We start from the raw sequence: 21,182 nt of genomic DNA, 5'->3' as shown, positions 1-21,182 counted from the left end.
AGAAAGCCAATCTTTTTCTTTCCTTCAGCCTAAGTCTAGGGTTTCCCCTTCCACAAGTCTTGTTACAAAGCAGTTACCTCAACTCCTGAATTACTATTAAGTATAATGAACAAATCATGTCCAAGAATACAGTCTTTTGTCCCCCAGACCAAATTTCTTTTAACTATGCTGAAGATCTTTCCTGGATCTATTTATTGGAACTGGTGAATTCTCAGTATTCTTCCTCCTTGCAATTCTTGCCCATGATTTTATAAGTTGAATGATTGGTGAATGAGGCCTTTCCACTCAGGTAACCGAGTACTCTTTAGCAGGGTGTTTTTAGTTTTTACTTAATCTTACTTCTGTGTTTCCTGTAGGAATTTCTTTTTTGCTATTTATGCGTTCCTTTTCACCACAGCCTTTTTGCTTGTTTAGAATCTGTGTTTGATAAGGTTGCCAATTTAATGCTCTTTTCCAGGACAGGCTTGCACATAAATAGTTGTATTAAAAATTCTTGTTTCATGTCCCAGCCACCGAACTATCATTTATGTATTCTGCTCGTACTTAAAAGAGTTTTCATGGCCATTCTTCTAATTTCTTTGTGAAGGCCAATGAGCTTTGAGAATCACCATTTCTCCTCTCATATCATTTGATCCAGACTTCATTTCTATATGAATCTTCAGTAGGAAGAAAGAGAAAACTTAAGCATCTTGTGACAGGCTGAACTTTTGTTTGTACCAATTCACATTCAGGCAATCTCTAGAGATAAGTCATTGTTAAAGACACAAGAAAAAGTCACTTTTTTCTATCAATAAACAAAGAACTTTATTAGTTACCTCTCCTCATGAAGTCCCTCTTATAGTTTCAAAGAAATAGCTCATACAGATATCGGACGTAATGTCTATTCAATCATTGTGCCTGACCAGAACAAAGACTGTTATTTTTCTGGCTTGTGAAAAACGTGGCTTGCATTGTTTCTGCTGCTGATTACCCTATCCAAAGGGAATGTCTGCTCCTCTGTCAAAGAGTAAAGAATGCTCAAGCAAGCTAAGGAACAAATAGGCAGCACTTTTGTGCACAAAAATGTGCCTCTGCCATTCTGGAGAGATTCTTTCCTGATGTTGAGAAATAATAGGGGCAATCTTCTACTAAAAAATATTATGCTCAGATCTTAGGCCGAACTCAGCATGACTGGCACAGAAGTCCAGGAATTTAGTGTTTTGTGGATACTGCTGCAATGCAAACATGACAGCAAACACTACAATTGCAAGGTGTAAGTGATCCTCAGCTATGAAGTTTGAGTCCTAGAGCAAGCAGGAGTGTTATGATCCTGTTTTCACACTCCTGCTTCAGCAGGAAAGAAATCACTCCACCATGTCACTTCTATGCTAGAGAACAAAGAAATACCAAGTATTATTCTTTTTTAAACCAATTACTGAGAAACCAGAACAGGTTTCACTCAAGACCTGAGAGCATGCTCTGGAAAAATACCCACAGATAATGTCATTCATGTGTAATCTGAAGCTAGCAGTACACTGCAGGATTAGTCTAACATAGAAGAAGGCTCTATCCAAAGTCAAATAAGGATAAAATGTAAAAGACAAAGAAAAGAGAAAAGTAACATTAAAAGAGAAAGTAATATTATTCTGAATTTAATTTGCCATGCTCTATAGCTGGCTGCTTACCATACTCTTGTATTGTCCTCTTTCTCCCTCTGTGATTTAACCTCCACATGATCTTAAGCACAAAGCACTGAGCTATGAAACAAAACATATAATTGGTACAAGTTATTTTTGGAGACTCAAACATTTGGCCAAATCTTAGCAGCATAAAATTCAAGACACATGACTCAGAAGTCGATCCGATCAGCCCATGGCATTAGACTTCAGCATCGTTAATCAAATCAGGTTCTTCCAAAAAAAGGTACTTATGCGTATTGGACTTAATTTCTTTTTTCTTTGACAAAGGTGTAATTGTTTTAGACACTGGAAAATATTACAAAGAAGACTATACATATTGTTTTGTTCCTGTTTTCCAAAACACTATTAAACTGGAAAGAGTAAGCGAGAAAGAGTTAAGCAAGAACATGATCTGGAGATTTGTTTATGAATTTACTTTCTGCAGTATTAGAGAAACAGCCGTTTGAGGACTCTAAAGGTTTCCTACAACTGTATGTCTAAATGAAGGAAAAGACTAAAAATATATCAACAAAGCTCTTGTTTAGTTGACTAAACAAGCAACCCATTGAATTTAAATTATAGTTATCTACTAGTAATTGTCATTTTGGATTGTTCTTACTTTCCATCTCGTCCAGTAGCATGTCTCAAGTACCAGCAGCCCGTACCAGAGGCCTCAGAAGAAACCACTTGAACTCTATCTGAGGCAACATTGGAATATTCTATTCCTGCCCTCGATACACACATACATAAGCCTCCTTTCTCCTGTATTCAGAGAGAAGAGAACACATTCCATTTCAGCCTTCTCTGGCTGAAATGAAATATTTCACCAAGTCCTTTCTCGGTCACCTTAGTTCCATAAGAAACAAAACAAAACAAAACAAAAACCCCACACCACTGCCAAATTCCTTTGACTCCTCCTCAAAAAGATGTGCCAAATACTTGATTACTCATCGTGTTTTTGAATAACGTATTTTCTTGTCAGAGTATCTTCTCCAAAATGTAATAATTCACACATTGTGGATAAACCTGTATTCCACTATTATGAGAAGTTAAAGTTATAGTTGTTTGTAAAGTCAACTCCTTTCACAACACTCTTAAGCCAATCAAATGTCTTTCAAAAATACCAGGCCTTGTGAGAGGAAATATATTTAAAATATGTACCTGACAGGTGCTACTGAACTTGCTGCAATAATTGGAGCAATTTCACATTCTTTTCTAAGCACAAGGTTAGGATATTATCTCATAAAAAATAGAAACTTGGAAAAAAGTGCATCTTTTTACTTAGATCTTGGGAAAGCTGATATCCTTTCTTTCATAGTTGCTTTCTGCCTTACTGATTTAAAAGATTCCCATCCTGAATACTGATGAATAATGAACATAGCTTTGTAAAAAGAATTGTCTCCATGCTACAGGCTGTTTCAGACTGATATTTCAGCTTGATTTTGCCACTGTTTAACAAGGGAGCCTTTCAGATTTATAAAAAATAGTTTATAAAAACGACACATTAATCATGCCTCCAGTCTGATAAGAATTTTGATCTTCTGAAATTCAGAGGAAAATTTTTTGCAGTGATTTAAAAAGTAAACAAAAAGCACCTATTCTATTAAAAACTTCTCATTTTCAACAAAGGAAAGTGACAGTGCAAGCCTGGAGCTTCTGTGGCTGACCGTAACACCTAGAACAATGCAATGAATTCCATGAGAGAAGGCATCCAGCTCAGTAAGTTTCCAGTCTACATCTAGTCAGATAATTAAAAAAAGGTTAATTTTGAAATCTAATCTATGTTCATGAAGGAAATTTAAGTTGGTCTACCTGCCAGCCACAAATCTAACAAATTGGTTGTTTTTAGAAGAAAACTATAGATCATGATGGACTATTGTTGTATATTATGTCTAGGATTTACATCCTAGCCAGAATTGCTACTGATGCATACCCCTCTTTCTTGCAATACATGCATAAACTACACACTCCCTCCTTTTCGGTTTACAGGCAATGATGTTCTTCAAAAAGCTCTCACAACTTTCATTGGGACACAGGTAGGCTTTAAGACCAGCTTCAAGTACATTCCTCAAATTCCCCTGATGCCTTTGTTCCACACTCCAGTTTTATAGCTGCCCCCACCTAGTCGAAACTGGGCATGTATAGAGCTCCGCTCATTGCAATTAGCTGGCAGTATCTCAGAATCACTAAGGTTGGAAAGGACCTTCAAGATCATAAAGTCCAACCATTAATCCAGCACCACCATGTCCCCTAAACCATGTCCTGAAGTGCCACATCCACACGTTTCTTGAACACTTCCAGAGATGGCGACTCCACCCCCTCCCTGGGCAGCCTGTTCCAATGCCTGACCACCCTCTCGGTGAAGAAATTTTTCCTAATATCCGATCTAAACCTCCCCTGGTGCAACTTGAGGCCATTTCCTCTCCTCCTATCGCTAGTTACTTGGGAGAAGAGACCAACACCCTCATCGCCACAACCCCCTTTCAGGTAGTTGTAGAGAGCAATAAGGTCTCCCCTCAGCCTCCTCTTCTCCAGACTAAACAACCCCAGTTCCCTCAGCCGCTCCTCATAAGACTTGTGCTCCAGCCCCCTCACCAGCTTCGTTGCCCTTCTCTGGACACGCTCCATCCATCCTTTTATAGCTACATGTCTGCAGACACCCCAGCACCCTTGCCATGTACATAGCAGAATTGCAAGCAAAAGACTATGTGGCATGCAGTCCCATTATTCTCTAGGATATTACCCTTCCATTGATTCTCAGCCTTCTTTTTGTATTTTCTCTTATTTCTTCTCAGATTTCCTCTTGTCCCCACAGCTACACTCATCACATATTGTCTAAAGCTATGAACAAAGATGAAAGGGTCAGGCAAACACATAGTCAAGTATAAAAACAATCTTTTATTTTCACATCAAAACAACTTCTATTTTAATTACATCTTTGAAAAGGTAATGAATTTTAAATGTCCTTTATTTAGCCTCTTAGTTATAGCCCAAGTCTGAATGTTTTTGCTATTACAGACATTTTATGGTACACACAGAAGAGTCTTCTCTCTTAATCCCCCACCTGAGAAAAGTATGAGAATCTGATGATAGTGCAAGGAATACAAAGTGCACTGTGATCCATGGCAAGGATGAGAATAGATACATGGATGCCTAAAGTTTGGCTTAGTAACTGCACATTGAAGCCAGGATTGCGGTTAGCTATGACAAGTGCTGAGGGTCCCTAAAGCTTTAAGTTAAAATGAGGTCTATTTGGAATTCAGGTCACATTACTCAGTTATTTCATTAACCAACCAATTTTGACACACCATTGTAGGTAATGTATAAAAAGAAGTCTAACCTTTTTGGTGAAATGCAAGATGAATCGGGCTAACAAAGTGCAAAATATATGAAAGGCGATGCATAAACATTGCTTAAATCCTCTCCAAATTCTTCTACCAGGCAAATATAGATTACAGTCATCACTGTTTGTAGTGATGACTGATTCAGTATTGCGTTTCAGAGCATACTATACAAATCGATTACAGGTGACAAAACCTATCTCATAATGATTCTATCATTAATATTAACAATTTACAGTATAAAAATTTGCACCTGTATTTCTTCAGCTCTTTAATGAAGCCAATCCTGTGTGATACAGGGCACAGGTCTTTATTGTGTTGTGGCTTTTGCATCAAATTCCTATCAAAATTCTGCAGCAAATTTGCTGTTTGACATGAGGTACGACAGCGTGTCTGGGCTATATAACGCTGTTATTCTCAAGAACTGTGGAAAAAAAAAAATGTATCTCATGTTTTCTTGAAAGAACATGCCCTTTATAATACATTCCATCTTTGATATACTGATAGCACACGTGGTCATGGAGATTAATTTCTAACTTTAGGACATGCTAATTCCACAAGGATTAGTCAAACCAAAAGTTTTCACATTTGCAAGTGAGCTCTCTCAAACGAGCTTTGCACCACCTAAGTCCTATATATTGATGTGTCATCTACAAGTCAGGTGATAGCACTTTTGAGCTCCAGAATTGGATTCAAGTTTCTTGCAAAACTTTGAAACCTGAAATCAAATATTCTCCAGCAATTAAAAAATAAATGTTAAAATAATTGCTCTCATTAATGACAAACATGGTGTTTTTAGTTGGAAACACCTTCAGCAACAACTGTTGTCTACACTATCTATATGGAAAATAGAAGGCAAATATTGTAACACTTCAAGTCCTGTTAAAAATCTAGTTTATCATAAACTGCTTGTCAGATGAACCTTGATCTTGACACAAAAAGAATCTGCTTTCCCTAAAAAATCCCAAATTTCTAAAGAACTGACAAAGCAAAAATATTCCATTCAGAAAACTAAAAACATTTTCACTGCAATCAAAATTATCCATGGAAAAAGAAGGAAGATAGCTTTTTAACCACAGATAGTAGTAACACAGAAAGGAACAGCAAGGTTAATTCTAAAAGCATATGCAGGTAAGCTAATTTTGTACTTTTGATCATCTCACCCGCTTCCTTACTACAGCTCCCACGGTCTCAAATACTCATTCTATTATTCCTGACCATGGAGCACCATCATGTAAATGCTATGGAGATCTTTCAATGTGTTCGTTTTCTGCCACGATTTTATGTTGGAAGTTTTTTGACAGTCTTTTCCTCTCTCCAAACTGTGCCTTACATGACAAACTCTCTAGCATTCCAGCAGGCAAAATTTAATGCTATACTAGTGATACCAAGAAATGCCACTATTTTAAAGTTAACTAACTAAGCGTTGGTTTGTAGCTTTGAGTAATATTTCTCCCTCTGGAAAGAAATTCCCAATTTCATAGCAAAACAAACAGCTCTTCTATGCACAGAAAGGTCCAAGAAAACAATGCAGTTGTAATTTTTGGGAAAAACTGTGGTTCTCAACTCATACATACTCCTAACCATAATATCTGAACCTAAAACAATAGTTACTTCAGGCAATAATAAAGCAGGCTCAGAATAGACAATTCATTAATAGGCAATTCTGCATTCATCGTTAGTATTAATATTAATACCTGATTTTTTACACACTGGGAAGCATGCTCACAATTAGCTTTCACTATGCTCACTGAACTTCATTACACATCCAATGAGACCTGAGGACAAGACCTCCTCTTACTGTACCTCAAAAGGTATTATATTACTAGTGTGTAGTACATAATATTGTGCAATATCTATGTAATATATAGGTATATAAGAATGTGTGTTGTATTACACAGTACCACAAAATTTTCTGTACAGAGATTTCTGAAATTGAGGTATATAGACATTTGCATCCAAGTAAATTCTAAGGCTGAGATTTTACAATAGGATCATTTGATGTAAATTATCATAATTAACATGTAGTATCTCTCATAGAGTCACTCATAACGGTATCTTTCCTGGGCTTCAGAATACTAAAGCAGTTCTTTTGCCATAGCATCTGCAAAATGACAACATGATGCATATTGTACCTCTAAAGAGTCCATAAGCTGTGGCTACCTAGCTTCAGTCTTGGTTGGCCTGAGATCACTTCCAGTCCAAAATACTGTACAAACAGAGCTGCATGACATCTCAAAGCACAAGCTGATGTCAAAAGAAAACTTGTATTTTCAAATAAAGTTTTGACCTCAATAGAAGTAAACTGTTCTATTTTTTTTTAAGTACATAGTTTTTATGAAGGTTGTAATTAATGTTTGATACATGCAACTAGCACATGATACAGTAAAATGAGAGGGGAAAAAAAAACCAAACCAGAATGATGTTTTAATGAAAAAAAAAAATACAAGATCTTTAACCAGGCAACCATTTCATGCTGTATTTATCTTTTGAAGAACGTCTTTCCTTCACATCCAAAGTCACAAACATAAAAAAGAAAATAAACAGGCAACGCTTTTCTCCTATTCTCCCTCCTGCTCACCACCCTACCCATCCAGTAGACTTCATCACATCAGATAATATATTCTGACCACCTAGCACCAACCTGCTTCCAGATGCAGTATCATCATTTTAGATTAATTTTACCTATTGTATATTCCACCTCCTTCACCCTCACGCATGTTCAACACAGATACTCAGACCTAGAGCCCTCACTTTTGAAGGTCATTTGAGAATCCATGCTTGACCTGGAACAAAGGAGAAGCCTTTCCGACTCGTCTGTGTACCTTCGTGCCCAGAGCTGCTCTCCTGCGTTCACTGTTCGAGGCTTCAGAGATAGTGTTTCAAATTTCACATAGGTCTCTTTTGCAAGGTCAGCTTCCTTTGCAGTTTTCGGTTTCACACGAAGCTTTAAAACTTTGTAGAGTAAGAAAAATATCAAAGGTAAAACAACCACACACGCTGCACTGCTGGCCAACATCAGAATAGAAAACTGAGAGCTGCCTTCATCGTTTAACCTATCAGTGGAGAAAATAATGCACTGCTCTTTTGTAGGTGGCACTCCTTTGGGTGAGACACATGCCATATATTGAGTACTAGGTTGCAAACCATCAATTGTGACTTTGTTTTTGCTAGAATCAGTGCTCAGAGGCAACATATCTTTCTCACCATACTTTGAGTATAACACAGTCACTGCAGAGCTGCTCGTGGCATTGACGGTCTTCCAAGTTAAGGTCACTCTTTCATCAGTTTCACTGATCACTCTTAGGTTCTCTACAGTAACATTTTGCTCAGCCATACCTGCTGTATTCGATGAAGTCTCCTCACTCTTCTCGCTTATCTCCCCAGTCTGCTTTTTGTTTCCGTTTGTCACTGCCTTTGAATTTTTCTTTCCATCGAACACGGGCCTGGATTGCTTCTTGTCAGTAAACCTGCTGCTCGTTGATCTTTCAGTGCTAACCGGCGCTGTGCTGGTTGGTGTGGTGGGAAGAGGTGTGGTTGTCCTCTCAGGTTCCTGCTTGGATTCCTCCCCAGTGGTATTCTGCCTCTCTGCCTCTTGCTTCCTTCCATACTTCTGTGGTGATACCGTTGTAGTAACTACACCAACCACCGTGACTGTAACAGCAGCTTCTGACATTCCCGCTAAGTTCTTGGCTTTACATCTGTATTCTCCTGCATCCTTGTATGAAATCCCTGTCAAGCTTATTATGGACCATCTGACACCCTCTCCAGGTGTTTCTTGAATAACTACAAGAAAATGCAAAGAGTAAAACATTACAAAAGGGAGCTAAAGAGAAACACTATTAGACTACTTCCTCCCTTAAGTTATTTCTACCAGAAGGAATCATATGTATTAAACTTTAAAAAAAGACAAACCCAAAACCAAAACCCCCACTCCCCCTCAAAAACAAACAAACAAACAAAAAACCCAAAAAAACCAAACCACCAAATCCCGCACACAAACTGTGGATCTCCCTTCCTTTCTACTTTATTGCAGAAAAGTGCTCAGCTTGAGTCAAAATGGAATGGAATGTCTAGAGGAATTACAATATAATTTGCAGTTTCACTAAGTAAAACAAAACCACATAAAGATAAATCAAATGTCTTAAAGCTGCTAAGTGACTAGGAAATACAAGTTTCACTAATTTCAAGTGACACTGAACACACTAGCCATTTAAAACATTTTTTGGAAACTACCTTTGTCTTAAGATATTTCAGTGCTTTGGACTATTACCTTCTTCAGACCTGTGATTTAAGAGAACCACTAACTACTTGGCATTAGCAAGAAACAATTTTTACATTTAAGTTACTGCATAAATATCTATCATAGCAGCTAGAATGATATCAGACAACCACAGCCTCTTTACCATTCAAGATGGGTGTTGCAAATAAACAATAAATATTTACAAACCACATAGAACACATGATTTTGGAAAATCCTGTTTACAATGTTGAGTTTTAAGCGGCTCGGTTATGGCCTCACTAGCTTTTTTGACATAAACATTTTGAACCAAAACAGAGATTCCAGTAACGAATTCTGCTTTTCAGCTTCTGATTGAGGGCCCAAATATCCCAACCTCCATTTTCCTTTATCCTTCCCCCACTCCATCCATTTTCCCCCTACACGCACATTGTTCTTATTACAGACCACATCCAGAATCAGAACAGTCTGTTGGACCTGTTCAGACCAAGTCCTAGACAAAGCATTTCACAACAGCTGTTGCACAGAAACAATTGCCAGTTTGGTGCAATACCTGGTCCATCTTTACTCGTTACAATGATCTCAAAGCACAAGCAACCCAACAATTTCAGGCTCTCCCATTTCCTATAAAAGAGCAATTATACCTGTATAGTTCACTGGTATATTGTCTGACCTAGTCCAAGTAAGCTGCGGTGTTGGGTACCCAGTTGCATCACAGCGTAGCAAAACGTTGCTTCCCAGCGGTGAAGTGATTTTTGTCGCCGATGTCATCACGGACGGTTTAAGACACTGCTCTAACTCAGCTCTCTGGAACAAGATTCCTGCCAGGCTCTCAGGTCCACTACATGAAAGCAATGGATCAAGAAGTACAACTGAATTGTCCACAATTTTGGAAAATTCTATTAGCTTTGAAATGCGACAGTCACAAAACCATGGGTTGTCCTGCAAACCTAAAGCAGGGAGGGAAGAGGGGAAAGAAAAAAACCCAAAACAATAATGTTGTCAGGCAAAATATGGATATTGTGATTAAAGTATGACACATGACTACCACCAAGTACAATCAAGGAGAACCATGGACCTACTCTGAGTTAATCTTTTCTCTTTCAATATGTCTTTTTTGTTCAGCTGGTTGGTGGGGGAGTTTTTGCAGAGGTGAGGAAGAACAGTATGAATGTTTATTAAGTTAAACTTTTTCTTCACAGAAGTATACAGTAGCGTAGTAATATACTGGCATTACCTTTCCTTAACTTTGCTATTTATCTAGGCAAAAACACTTTGAAAAGATGTCTTAAGACGGATGATACATTTTCACTTGCCTGTGCCTTCTGGAAAGATAGCTTTTCAGGGCTATTGCATCCTGTCACCCTTCTCTGCGCTTAGGCCTTCTTTGGGCTCTTACAATTTGATCTTCTCAGACCCTTTTTTCGATGCTTGCAGAGAACATGATGATTTAAGGGTTTAGAGCTTACACCAACATCTCTGCCCCTTGAAAAAAGGATAAAGGCTATGGAAACGGAGCTTTAGGCCAATAAAATTCTTATCTGGCTCTGAACTATACCAATATTATTCGAAATCTGGCTTCAATTTCAGATAACCTCTGAAATACATTCAAAAAGAATAGCAGAAGAGTAGAAAAGGGGAAGGACCCTGAAAAAAGCCGATGACTACAATTTTTTTTATGCTGGCACACAAGAACGCTATCTGTCCCCTTCTGTCAGAGGCTGTAACATTTGCTTCTTGATTCCAAAGTCTTTGAATGAGAGGCTTCTCCCTCTTGGTGAGCTTATTATGGTAAAAGAGAGTAGCCATTTCTGAGGAATAGAAGTCTAAAACCTCAGCTGGTACTGATTACTCTGATATGTTGACCTTCATAGAGCAACAGCAGCTTCACCAGGTAAACCCCACACAGCGTATCACTCATGAGTTCAAATACTTTCTCATTTGACTTATACTTCTGGGCATACCTTTTACATTTTTTTCTAGTATTAACAATAAACAGAATTTACAGTCTGAAACAAGGGATGGTATGCAAGAACCTCTCGCAACTGAATTTACTGATTAGTGCAACAGACAAGTCATATTAATTAAACCAAAATTAAAAGAAAAAAAAAAACTGAAACACCTGCTAATATTGTTCAGTGTGTATTTTTAGGAATTACCCAAACAGCTAGTGGAAAAATTCTGCTTTTTGTTCTGGAAGAAACTTGTAGATGAAAGAATTCATGAATAATTAACTACTGCTTCCTCTTATCGCCTGACCAAGATTAGGTTATTTTAAGCACAATGGCAGTCATTGGTTAAAACTGTGGTAAACCCCAATTAATCCCCGCTCTTTAAAACAAGACTTGACCTGAAGAGATTCCATGACTTTGACATCACAATCCAATTTGACTCCTTCCAGACATAAGAGATTTTATATCTATTCACTACTTATTGCCAGCTTGAATGGAGAAGGAGTAACCAAAGAAATTGTATTGGCAAATGCTTTTCTTTAAAAAAAAAAAAACACAAAACACACTCCAAAGGATAAAAATTTTGCCTGTGAACTTCACACATATTTCACAAGCAAAAGAGATACCACATGAATGTTTTCCATATGTCTAGGCACATCAACTGTTTGTGCTCATAAAAATTCTGCCCAATGAAGCACATGTATGTAACTATTTGCGTTCATCTTTTAAGTTAGGCAAGCTTTAGTTTGTAGTTAGAGAGGGTTAGAGACAATATTCTTGTAATTTTTTTTTTTTTTCATTCTCACTTGCTTATAAGGGGTCAATTTTCCTCACTATGTTAAGAAAGAGACTATATGAGCATCTGAAAATTAAATTCCCCTAAGGTATAAGAGAGAAGACGGGATCCCCTTGAAACACGGCCTCAACTGCCAGAGTTCCTCTGCAACAAATGCTGCTAAAATGCACGTGCACTCCCAGCATGGCCTCTGTCCTATCTAGAGGACAGAAGCGTGGGGCAGCTGTGCTGCAGCAGGCAGGGAGGGAACTCTGGGTCCACAGCATTAATCAGGACAGGTTTGAAGCATTGGTAGGGCTCCCATCCCTCATACCTCAGGCAGCACGTTCTCCCTTACGTTGGACACTACTGAAAATATGTCTTCTGCGACCTTTCTGCATCCTACAAACTTTACTGCAGGAAAGGATGGGTTTTATTATTGTTTCTAATACTACTAGCAGTGCTCAAAGGCCTTTCAAACAGAATCATAGCATCATTTAGGTTGGAAAAGACCTTTAAGACCATCGAGGCCAACCGTAAACCTAACACTGCCAAGTCCACCACTAAACCATGTCCCTAAGTGCACGTCTACATGTCTTTTAAATACCTCCAGGGATGGACTCAACCACTTCCCTGGGCAGCCTGTTACAGTGCCTGACAATTCCTTTGGTGAAGAAATTTTTCCTACTATATATAAATACATGGCTTTCATATTTTCCCAGTGTCTCAAAGAAGACCCAGCGTTGTTAGAGTATCAGAAGTTAACAAAATAGAAGGAATGATGAAGCAAAATGGATAGTCCTTAGATTGGATCGTTGTTTAGTCCAGTCTGGGACACAGGTTTGACCATCTCAGATCATTCTGAATGCCTGGTTTCAGCTTCAGAAGAAAGCTGTAGTCCCAGAAGACTCTGTACTTCTGTGTTTTAGTGCAAAGAAAGAATTATCTCATCTCCTGCATCCATCATGCTTCCCAGTGGAACTGGCTAAAGAATCAGGATTTATATAAATACATATAATATATACAGCTACAGGAGTTCCTTCCTTGCCCCCACAGCTGGTCCCTTCTATTTATCTGTGTCTTCCCAATATCTGACAGTATTCACATTATTTTAGTAAACTTGCGCAGCCATTGTAAGTCATCAAGTCTCATGAATTCCCAAAATGAAAAGATGAAAGCGTTATTGAGTTGGAAGCAAGGATAAAACGCTGAATTCTATTATACACCAGTCAGCTATTGAAGAGGACAGAAATGGGAATGTAAACCTAGTTTCCAAACTACAAAAGGCATTCTGAAATTTAACAGCTTGTGTTTACAAGATGGCAAACGTGAGAACACACACATGAAAGAATAAAGAAAAGGTTAAAAAAAAAAGGGGGAAAAATTAATAAACTGGAAAAAATGGAGAGCTTTAATTAAAGGAATGAGATAGAATCCTCTCAGGAAAATAACTTCCTAAGAAGAGAAAATAAAAATAATGATAAGTTTCCAATGGCATGTGCATCTGATGGAACACCAAGTCTTTAGAAACCCTGGATTCTTTTGTAGAAATATTAAGGCAGCTTGTTGACCTGAGAAAAAAATACTAACCAAGGCAAAATAAACGTTGATAAATATTTATGCATTGCAATATACTAAAGCAATGTATTTTAACATTAAATATATATTATAAATTGCTCTAAAACTCTTTTTTTAACCCAGTTTTAGCATATTTAAAATTTACTCTCACACATTTATATGTGTGCTTGCACGTACAACAGGAAATATACGTATATGTCTGCCTGTGCATGCACATTTTTGCAGTTCCTCTCAGTAAGCAGGGTTTCCCCATGCTGTGTCAATATGGACTTCAGCATTCAAAATAGCTATGAGCATAATTTCCTTTGTAAATCAGTAACCGGTCTCAGTCCATAACTTGTATAATATACTGCTTCTCAGTTGCTGTAAAATGGCGGTATGCGAAACATTCAAGTTTTGGGCTGATGGAAATATTCACCACAGCTTGGGCCAACCTACCCAAGGCTCTCTTCCAAATGAAGCTACAAAATTTTTGATCCATGGTTCTAAACAGCAAAGCCCATTTCCCACACTGTGCCCCTGTGTTTCCTACGGACAATAACTGCTAGGGACTAGTTTCAGGAAAAGCAGCATCTACCCAATGGGCCAGCATAACAGCTGGGAGCCTGATGGACCTGCAGCATTCCAGATTTTTGGCACCTCTAAGTGCAACAGAGGCAAGATCTCATCTAACTGCCACTCTATCGAATCCTGGATTCCTCTGTTCCTCTCAGTGACTCACTACATGTAATTTTCCATATGGAAAATGCTCCTGCCATCATTCACACCAGAAATTTCAATCTGTTTCAGCCAGTGCTGAAACTTATCTGCGATTTGGATCAAAGTACTAGGCTATAGCTCCAGAGGTAACCAAGAGAGGACCCGATGAACTCACACGCTGGGCCCCCAATCATTCCCACTGCGTAATTGCCAGCTCACTCCACAGCTTTGTTTTGAACTGTTCCAGAAGGCACTCTCCAAGACAAAAGCCAGACGTGGCTCCAGGGACAGTTCGCACTCCAGGGATTCCTCCCCAGAAGGCTTACGGATGAGACCACACCAAGGACGGCTCTCTCTACCCTGTTCTTGCCCCCAGCATAAGGACAGCAGGCTTTGCACCTCCAAACTATTCTGCGTGCCTATCAGCCCATCAGGCATACAACACACCCTTGCTACGTTATACTACAAAAGCACAATTCTAAGGGTTGCAATGCAATTCTCACATTACTTCAGGCAGTCCAAACTGAAGAAAAAACACCCCCACCCAGACAGTTACATTTTAGAGTCGCTGCAGTATCCCATAGAGCCCACATAAAACCAAGGGCTAAATCTTACAAAGCGTGGAACAAACAGTCAGCTTTAAAGAGAGCTGGTCCTAAACTGTGTGCTTGAGAGCCAGTGAGCCACTTGGCCATAGGGCCAGGAATCACTCCTGACCCTCTTATCTTTACCACAGTGTCCCCACAGGGGAACACCATACAGTGGGGAGTAATTAAAAACTCCAAACCCCTAAGTACAGAGATTATAAATTGGAATAAGGAGATGCTAACCTGCCAGTCCCCTGACAAAAGTAGTCTGTGGCTCCTCCAAGAGTCCTTGAAGTAAACACAGGGAACCTGAACTTCTTACATGCAACCTTCTTGATGCTCAGTCAAGACACTGAAGCTAAAATTGCCTCCTGATTTTAAAAAATACATATGCACAAACTTTTGAGTTTGGGGCTTTGCTGTTGTTGATCTTGTTAATTAAATACAAGTGACAATCTTGTTTTGCCAGAACTAGGAGAGTAGCCAGCTCAAGCCATAATTGCTTACACTAAGAATCTGGCTGCTGTTTTCCCAACTAGACAAAAACAGCATTTATTTGCTCTGGGTTCAGCTTCTAGCAGAGCTCTGGCTGCAGTTACCATTCCATACAGGCACATAGGTCATGCCGCACGCTCCCACAGAGAACAGCTGGAGCACATAGGGTGTCCTTGAGCATCAAAGCATGCAATTGTGGGCACCATATTTTAAGAGAAACCTTTTTTTTTTTAAAAAACCCTAAAGAGTCCAAAGGGAACACGTAATTATGGTAGAAAATGGGGAAAAAAAACCAACCCTCAGAGTCTATAAGAAACTGGTGAAAGAAATGGTATGATTATTTAAGGTGGCAAACAGAGAAGGAATATGTATGAAAGGTTAGCATTAGAGATGGTAATTAGTTTTTCTGTGTGTCCATCTCATGTAGGACAAGAGGTAATCAGCTTAGTTTGCAGTAAGGGAGATTGAGGTTAGGTATTAAGAGAAACTTTCTCACTATCCTGACAGATAAGCACTGGAAGAGGTTACCCGAGAAGGCTCTGGAATGGTCTGGCTGCAGGCTTTAAGGACGGCACTAATTCAACCAGAACGGTTCAGTTCATCTGGAGCTGCACCCCAGCAGGCTAGAGGCGTTTTTTAAATCCTTCCTGATCACACACCTCTGTGGTCCTTATCTCCGCCTCAGAGCGGGAGGAGAGTATCTGTGGGATAAGTTTCTCCCCGCTCAGGCTCCAGCAATCCTGGTAGAGACCGGAGGGGTGTCAGAGAGGAAGCAATGCCACAGAGCACATCTTGCTCCTGTCGTTCTAAGCCAACACCTCCTATGGCTGGAACATTATAGAGAGATCTCAACTCCTAGGTCATCTTTCTAGCCTGATAGTTGCTACCAGCCGTTCATTCCTGAAAAACAACTGCTTGGTAGCAGTCCGTCAGCAGCAACCTAAGGATGAGCCTCTGGCAGCGAGTGAGAGTGGCGTAACTACAACTTCAAGCTCCAGTAATATAGATAATAAAACTAACACTTAGTGGAGACTGAGTAAGCTTGTCAAAATAACCCGTGACATAAAGAGCACTGCGCTTTTTAATCTCCAGAGGAAGGGGATGTTTTCTTATTCGCTATAGAGTTTCTCATATAGCAAGCACTGTCTGCTGCACTGGGATATACTCATCAGAAGGCTACGATGTCAATGAAAGAAAATTCAGCTAATTATTCACAGTTTACCTAAAGTAGATTTACTGAACACAACACAATGAAAGTACTACCTAGCATTTTGCCTTCTCAGATCCAAATCTATAACGAGTGCGCAGAACCTCCCTCAGCATGTAACGTTAAAAAAAGAGAAGCAAGGCACTGTTTGAACCCAATTATGTGTTCCCCTCTGGAGATCTGTGTTCAAACCCAGCTGTAGTTCATAAATGAAAATGATCTGAAGGTCACATCCCAAGTCTCTAGAGGACTCAATGCTGGCACCAGAGGGTTTGCCAGGACTAGGAGGAGGCTGGCCAAGTGCCTGCACCAGCAAAGCCTGCAGATGGGTGCCAGGGGGAAGGGAAGGAGAAAAAAGTGTGTGTGGTTTTAGGGTTTTTTGGTGTTTGTTTTGGGGGGTTTTGTTTGTTTGGTTGGTTTGGGTTTTTAAGTGGTGAGGGCTATGTTAGACAAGGAAACCAAATCAGCTCTGGGACTCCCACATGAGATCATCGGGAGGATTAGATCTTGCACAGTCAGCTCCTACTCTACTGCCTCCCGTAGCCTTCAGTGTGACAGGGAAAGGGATACTGAGCCGGGCTTACTTTTACAGCTTTTTCTTTTTTTTTTCCCCTCCCCCCCCCCCCCCCACCCCACTGGGCCGGGCTTTCTTTTACAGTTTTTTTTTTTTTTTTCCCCCCCCCCCCCCCCGAACCCTGAATAAACGAAGATCCTATTAATGCTGCAAACCTACAGTTACCATGCATGTGAGGAACTCGTTCAGCCTACTTGCATCTATTCAGTTACTTACATACAGTCTCACCTGAGCGTGAGTTTCAAATTGCAGCTTCTGCTGTGAAAGAAAGCAGTTGACAAATGAAAGCCGAATAGTTGGGGCTTAGATCAAGAAATTGGAAATACTGGGCAGTACAATGCAGGGCAGATCTTTACCAGTGGTATAGAACTACTGCAGTAGAGAGCTCCAGCTCCAGCTAGTTCTTTCTCCTCCCTTCCACCTGCTACACTACACTAAAAAACATCAAAACATGCACTTATACATAAACAGTGACAGAACAGAACACTATTGACAGAGCTGTTCCAGCCATGTTCTGAGATTGCAGAAGAGAAAGGGGTGACCTGCAAGACCAGGAAATGGAGAGAAAGCATAAGATAAAGCACAAAGCCACACACAGAACTGATGTGATGGTATACTACAGATACGGAATAAAATTATGAAAATAAAAAATCAGAGTCTGACCAAGCTATTCTTAAATATTCACCTTAAATACTACATAAAGTACTGTGAAGTTGTAGGGATCAGAATCCTATTCTCTCTCTCATATTCAACATGTAAATTGGGAAAAACTTCAGGATAATCAGTCAACTTTAGAGCAACACAAGGTCAACAGGAGTCATGGAAAGAGCAGAGTTGCCCTCTCTTGAGCCACCAACACTATCTGCAGCACTGTGTCTCAGGACAGGCATCACATGAGCATCAACTCTAGCTACTTGTTTGGCTTGTGAGACACTGGGAAAAAAATTTTCAAATGGATATGCACACAGTTGCACCCACATACAGTGATGAGGGAAATGTAATCAGAAACACAATTTTCGGAAGTCCTGCATTTATATGGGTACTAAATACTCCACAAGGCCTGTACTCCTGTTGGAATCTCATAGATTTTATTTCAGTTTTATAACCTTGAGATAACAACATACATGGAGATCACTATCTTCATTTGATGGTTTTCTGTCACCAACAGAAAATAAATAAATGAATAATAGCAGAGCAAACCAGAAGACTGACCTGTATAAAAGCCACTCTCCTGAATCCCAGGCTGGTCCCCTACCTGCTCTCACTTGCAACTTAACAATTAGGTACATTTTAATAAGGAATGAGACAGGCTGTTTAACATACCCAAAATGACTCTCTGGGTCGCCAGAATGTCCGCGTTCTTGGACAGGACAGCTTCTGAGAAGGGGGGCCAAATGTCCATCAAGTCTGATGGCAAGGTGGTTAGCTTGTTGCTGGATATGTCCAGGTAGGTGAGGGTTCTCAGGTACCGGCCAGCATCAGTCAGCGTCCGGCCAGCATCAGCGGGAATGCTGGTGACTTTATTGTTGTGCAAGTCAAGAGTCCGTAGGTTGGGCATCTCTGCCAGCGATTCCCAAGGGAAAGTGGAGAGCAGATTACCGTCCAGGCGTAGCTCATGCAGTTGTTTCAAGTTATAGAAACTGCTGATATCAATGTTGGCTACACAGTTGTAAGTTACCCACAGGTATTTGAGATCTACCAGGTAGTAAAAGGCTTCAGTTGGAAGCCTTCGTATGACAGTTTTCTCTATACGAAGTTTTACAGTATCCACAGGAACATTCACAGGGATCTCATACATGTCAGGATCATTACAGAGCACGGACCTAGCATCAAATAAAGGAGAGAAATACCAGCATTTCTTTATCAGAAATTTGTATTTCAGATTTAAATGCAAATGTTCTTACTTTCTGCAACACTACTAGCAGAATAAATAACATCAAATCAAGAACAGTCCTCTGCATTTAAAAATTGGAAAGACAAATGTGGAGTTTCTAAAGCGAAAAAGAATACAAAGTAGCAATGATACTTTCACATAAAAAATAGATTTGCTTTATTCTAAAGCATGAAAGCACCATTTTCTGTCCATCATTCTACTGACAGCTAAAAAACAGAAGCCATTGTATAAGGAATAATACATGAATGTATCAAGTGAGAACTGCATGCCGTGTGTTTTACTAAAATTCAGAGTATTGAATTACTAATTTCTGATTTTTCTGCATGATGAAGATTCGAAGTATTTGCCTAGATTTACTTTTCAGAAAATTTAAAACATTAGCATATTTCTCTAAAGGAGAGCTTTCTAGCCCTCTTTCTGGTGTCTACACAGAAACGCCCTGTATTAGCTTGAAGATTCCCCTCCCCTCAATAAGCCTATCTTTAATTTTGTCCCCTTTTCTCTATATTCTTCCTCTGTTTTACTTTCTCCTTATGCAAGCTTTATACTAGATATGTTGTGACAACAAGTAGCAATGACAAACAGTATCTCCCAAAATTGACAATACCCAGATCATCAAATTTCAAATTAACCTCTTTATTCCCCAAAATGATACTATTTTCCTACAGATAAAAAGAAGAAGAAAATACTGTATTTATTTAAACCAGAATCACCTTACAGTAGGCAACTAGTTTGTAGAAATAGAAAGTACGTTACAATAGTAGGAAAATCGTGGAGCAGAAAGAAATTGCTTTCTGCAGAAACTGAAGATTCAGAGTAGCTATTTGTTAAGTACAAAGCCATAATCACCATCTGCTCCTACTCAGGAATGCTGCTAGTCATATAACACGAGTGTAAAAAATGCCTTTATTTTAACTACGCTAGAACTAATTTGCAATGTATGTTATTTCCAGTTTCTTTAACCCTTTTCCCTATAAATTGCCTTGTATAACAAATAATAAAACATATACCTTGTTCCAGTGCCATCACTTCTGCCATGGTAAACACAAGTGCATTGTGAAGGACAAAAACCATGCACTTCTTCAAAAAAGCTCATTAGGAGGTAGAAGTAAACAAGCAGATACATGGCTTCCTCCCAGCAGAACTAATATGAAAAAATTTGAAAACTTTATTCCTAGGCACTCATGTGCAGTGTGCTACGAATGTGAACATAGACATCCATTTAGTAACAGCAGATTACACGAGATTAGCCGAGATCTGTAGTTGCTTAACCTTCAAATGTGTCCTGAAAGGGATCAGTTAAACCAGCTCATTCTTTATTCTGTCAGAAGAACACACTCTGTTTCAAATCATATCCAGCATGTTTCAAGGCTATTTTAATATGTAGCTTGTAAGGTTAGTACCTAATAAGAATATTTCTTTGCCCCTTCTAAGAGACAATGCATTAGTTACTGTCCATAAAGTGTTCCAAGGTTCCTGAAGAAAATCTAGTAGAGCATGAGGATATTGCACAGCATTTTCTTTAATACTAAAAATTATAAATTAATAGGAAGCGTAGATTACAGAGCTTTTAAAAAAAAATCCTGTAAAAACAGGTTTTCACCAAAACAACACATCTTTTAAATAAGTTACATACTGCAAAGCCAAACTTCAGATGTATGCATACATAATAATAGAAGATATTTATTCTCAAAATCTGAGAATCAAGAGTGCATATACTACTATTCATAAATAGATCTATACAGTCATCTTTTCCATCCATTGCTCACATTGCCAAAAGTATTTTTTGAAAATTACACAACAGACCTATGTAACCATGAGATTGACTTAGAAATTATGAGAAATAAATATTCACTCAGTTTTATGTGCCTCCTCAAGTCTTAGGGTGCATTTTGCCTCATTTTCATGATTTGCTGTGCTGTCACAAGCACTAGAAATGTACTACTACTAAAACAAAACCTGTCTTTCCTACAAATTCATTTGGTTGTGTGAGCCAAAACTTTAAAAATACATTATCTATCCTAAAACTCCTTCAAAATCTGGAAAGCTGATAGCAGGTTCTGTAGGGTTTAGCTAGATAGTTTGGTATCTTAACATACTCACAGAAACAGAACTTTGCAAAGCATATCAACAAGGACACTCGGTATAGAAATAAATTCACACAGGAAGAACCCAGAATATT

General features: G+C 39.0%; 1 protein-coding gene across 1 annotated transcript; it reads right to left on the bottom strand.

Moving 5' to 3' along the window:
- Window positions 1-7,721: 7,721 nt before the first annotated feature.
- On the bottom strand, window positions 7,722-20,096 carry LRIT3 (leucine-rich repeat, immunoglobulin-like and transmembrane domains 3). Its single transcript, XM_010289124.1, has 5 exons — window positions 20,011-20,096; window positions 18,430-18,929; window positions 9,884-10,189; window positions 8,412-8,785; window positions 7,722-8,366 (listed from the first exon to the last, which is right to left on the bottom strand). The coding sequence occupies exons 1-5, from the start codon at window positions 20,094-20,096 to the stop codon at window positions 7,722-7,724; spliced, it is 1,911 nt and encodes a 636-aa protein (XP_010287426.1).
- Window positions 20,097-21,182: the final 1,086 nt, after the last annotated feature.

Source organism: Phaethon lepturus, unplaced genomic scaffold, assembly GCF_000687285.1.
Source record: "Phaethon lepturus isolate BGI_N335 unplaced genomic scaffold, ASM68728v1 scaffold28120, whole genome shotgun sequence".
NCBI lineage: Eukaryota > Metazoa > Chordata > Aves > Phaethontiformes > Phaethontidae > Phaethon > Phaethon lepturus.
This window is presented reverse-complemented; position numbering and strand designations above follow the sequence as displayed.

What these genes read in the sequence shown, in the direction of transcription:
- LRIT3 (XM_010289124.1), bottom strand. Translation starts at nt 20,096, where the DNA reads ATGAGCTTTTTTGAAGAAGTGCATGGTTTTTGTCCTTCACAATGCACT. An exon ending in GACCCAGAGAGTCATTTTGG is followed by an intron (nt 10,190 to 18,429) that starts GTATGTTAAACA and finishes TCCCTGCTTTAG; the next exon opens with GTTTGCAGGACAACCCATGG. An exon ending in TATACCAGTGAACTATACAG is followed by an intron (nt 8,786 to 9,883) that starts GTATAATTGCTC and finishes ATTTTCTTGTAG; the next exon opens with TTATTCAAGAAACACCTGGA.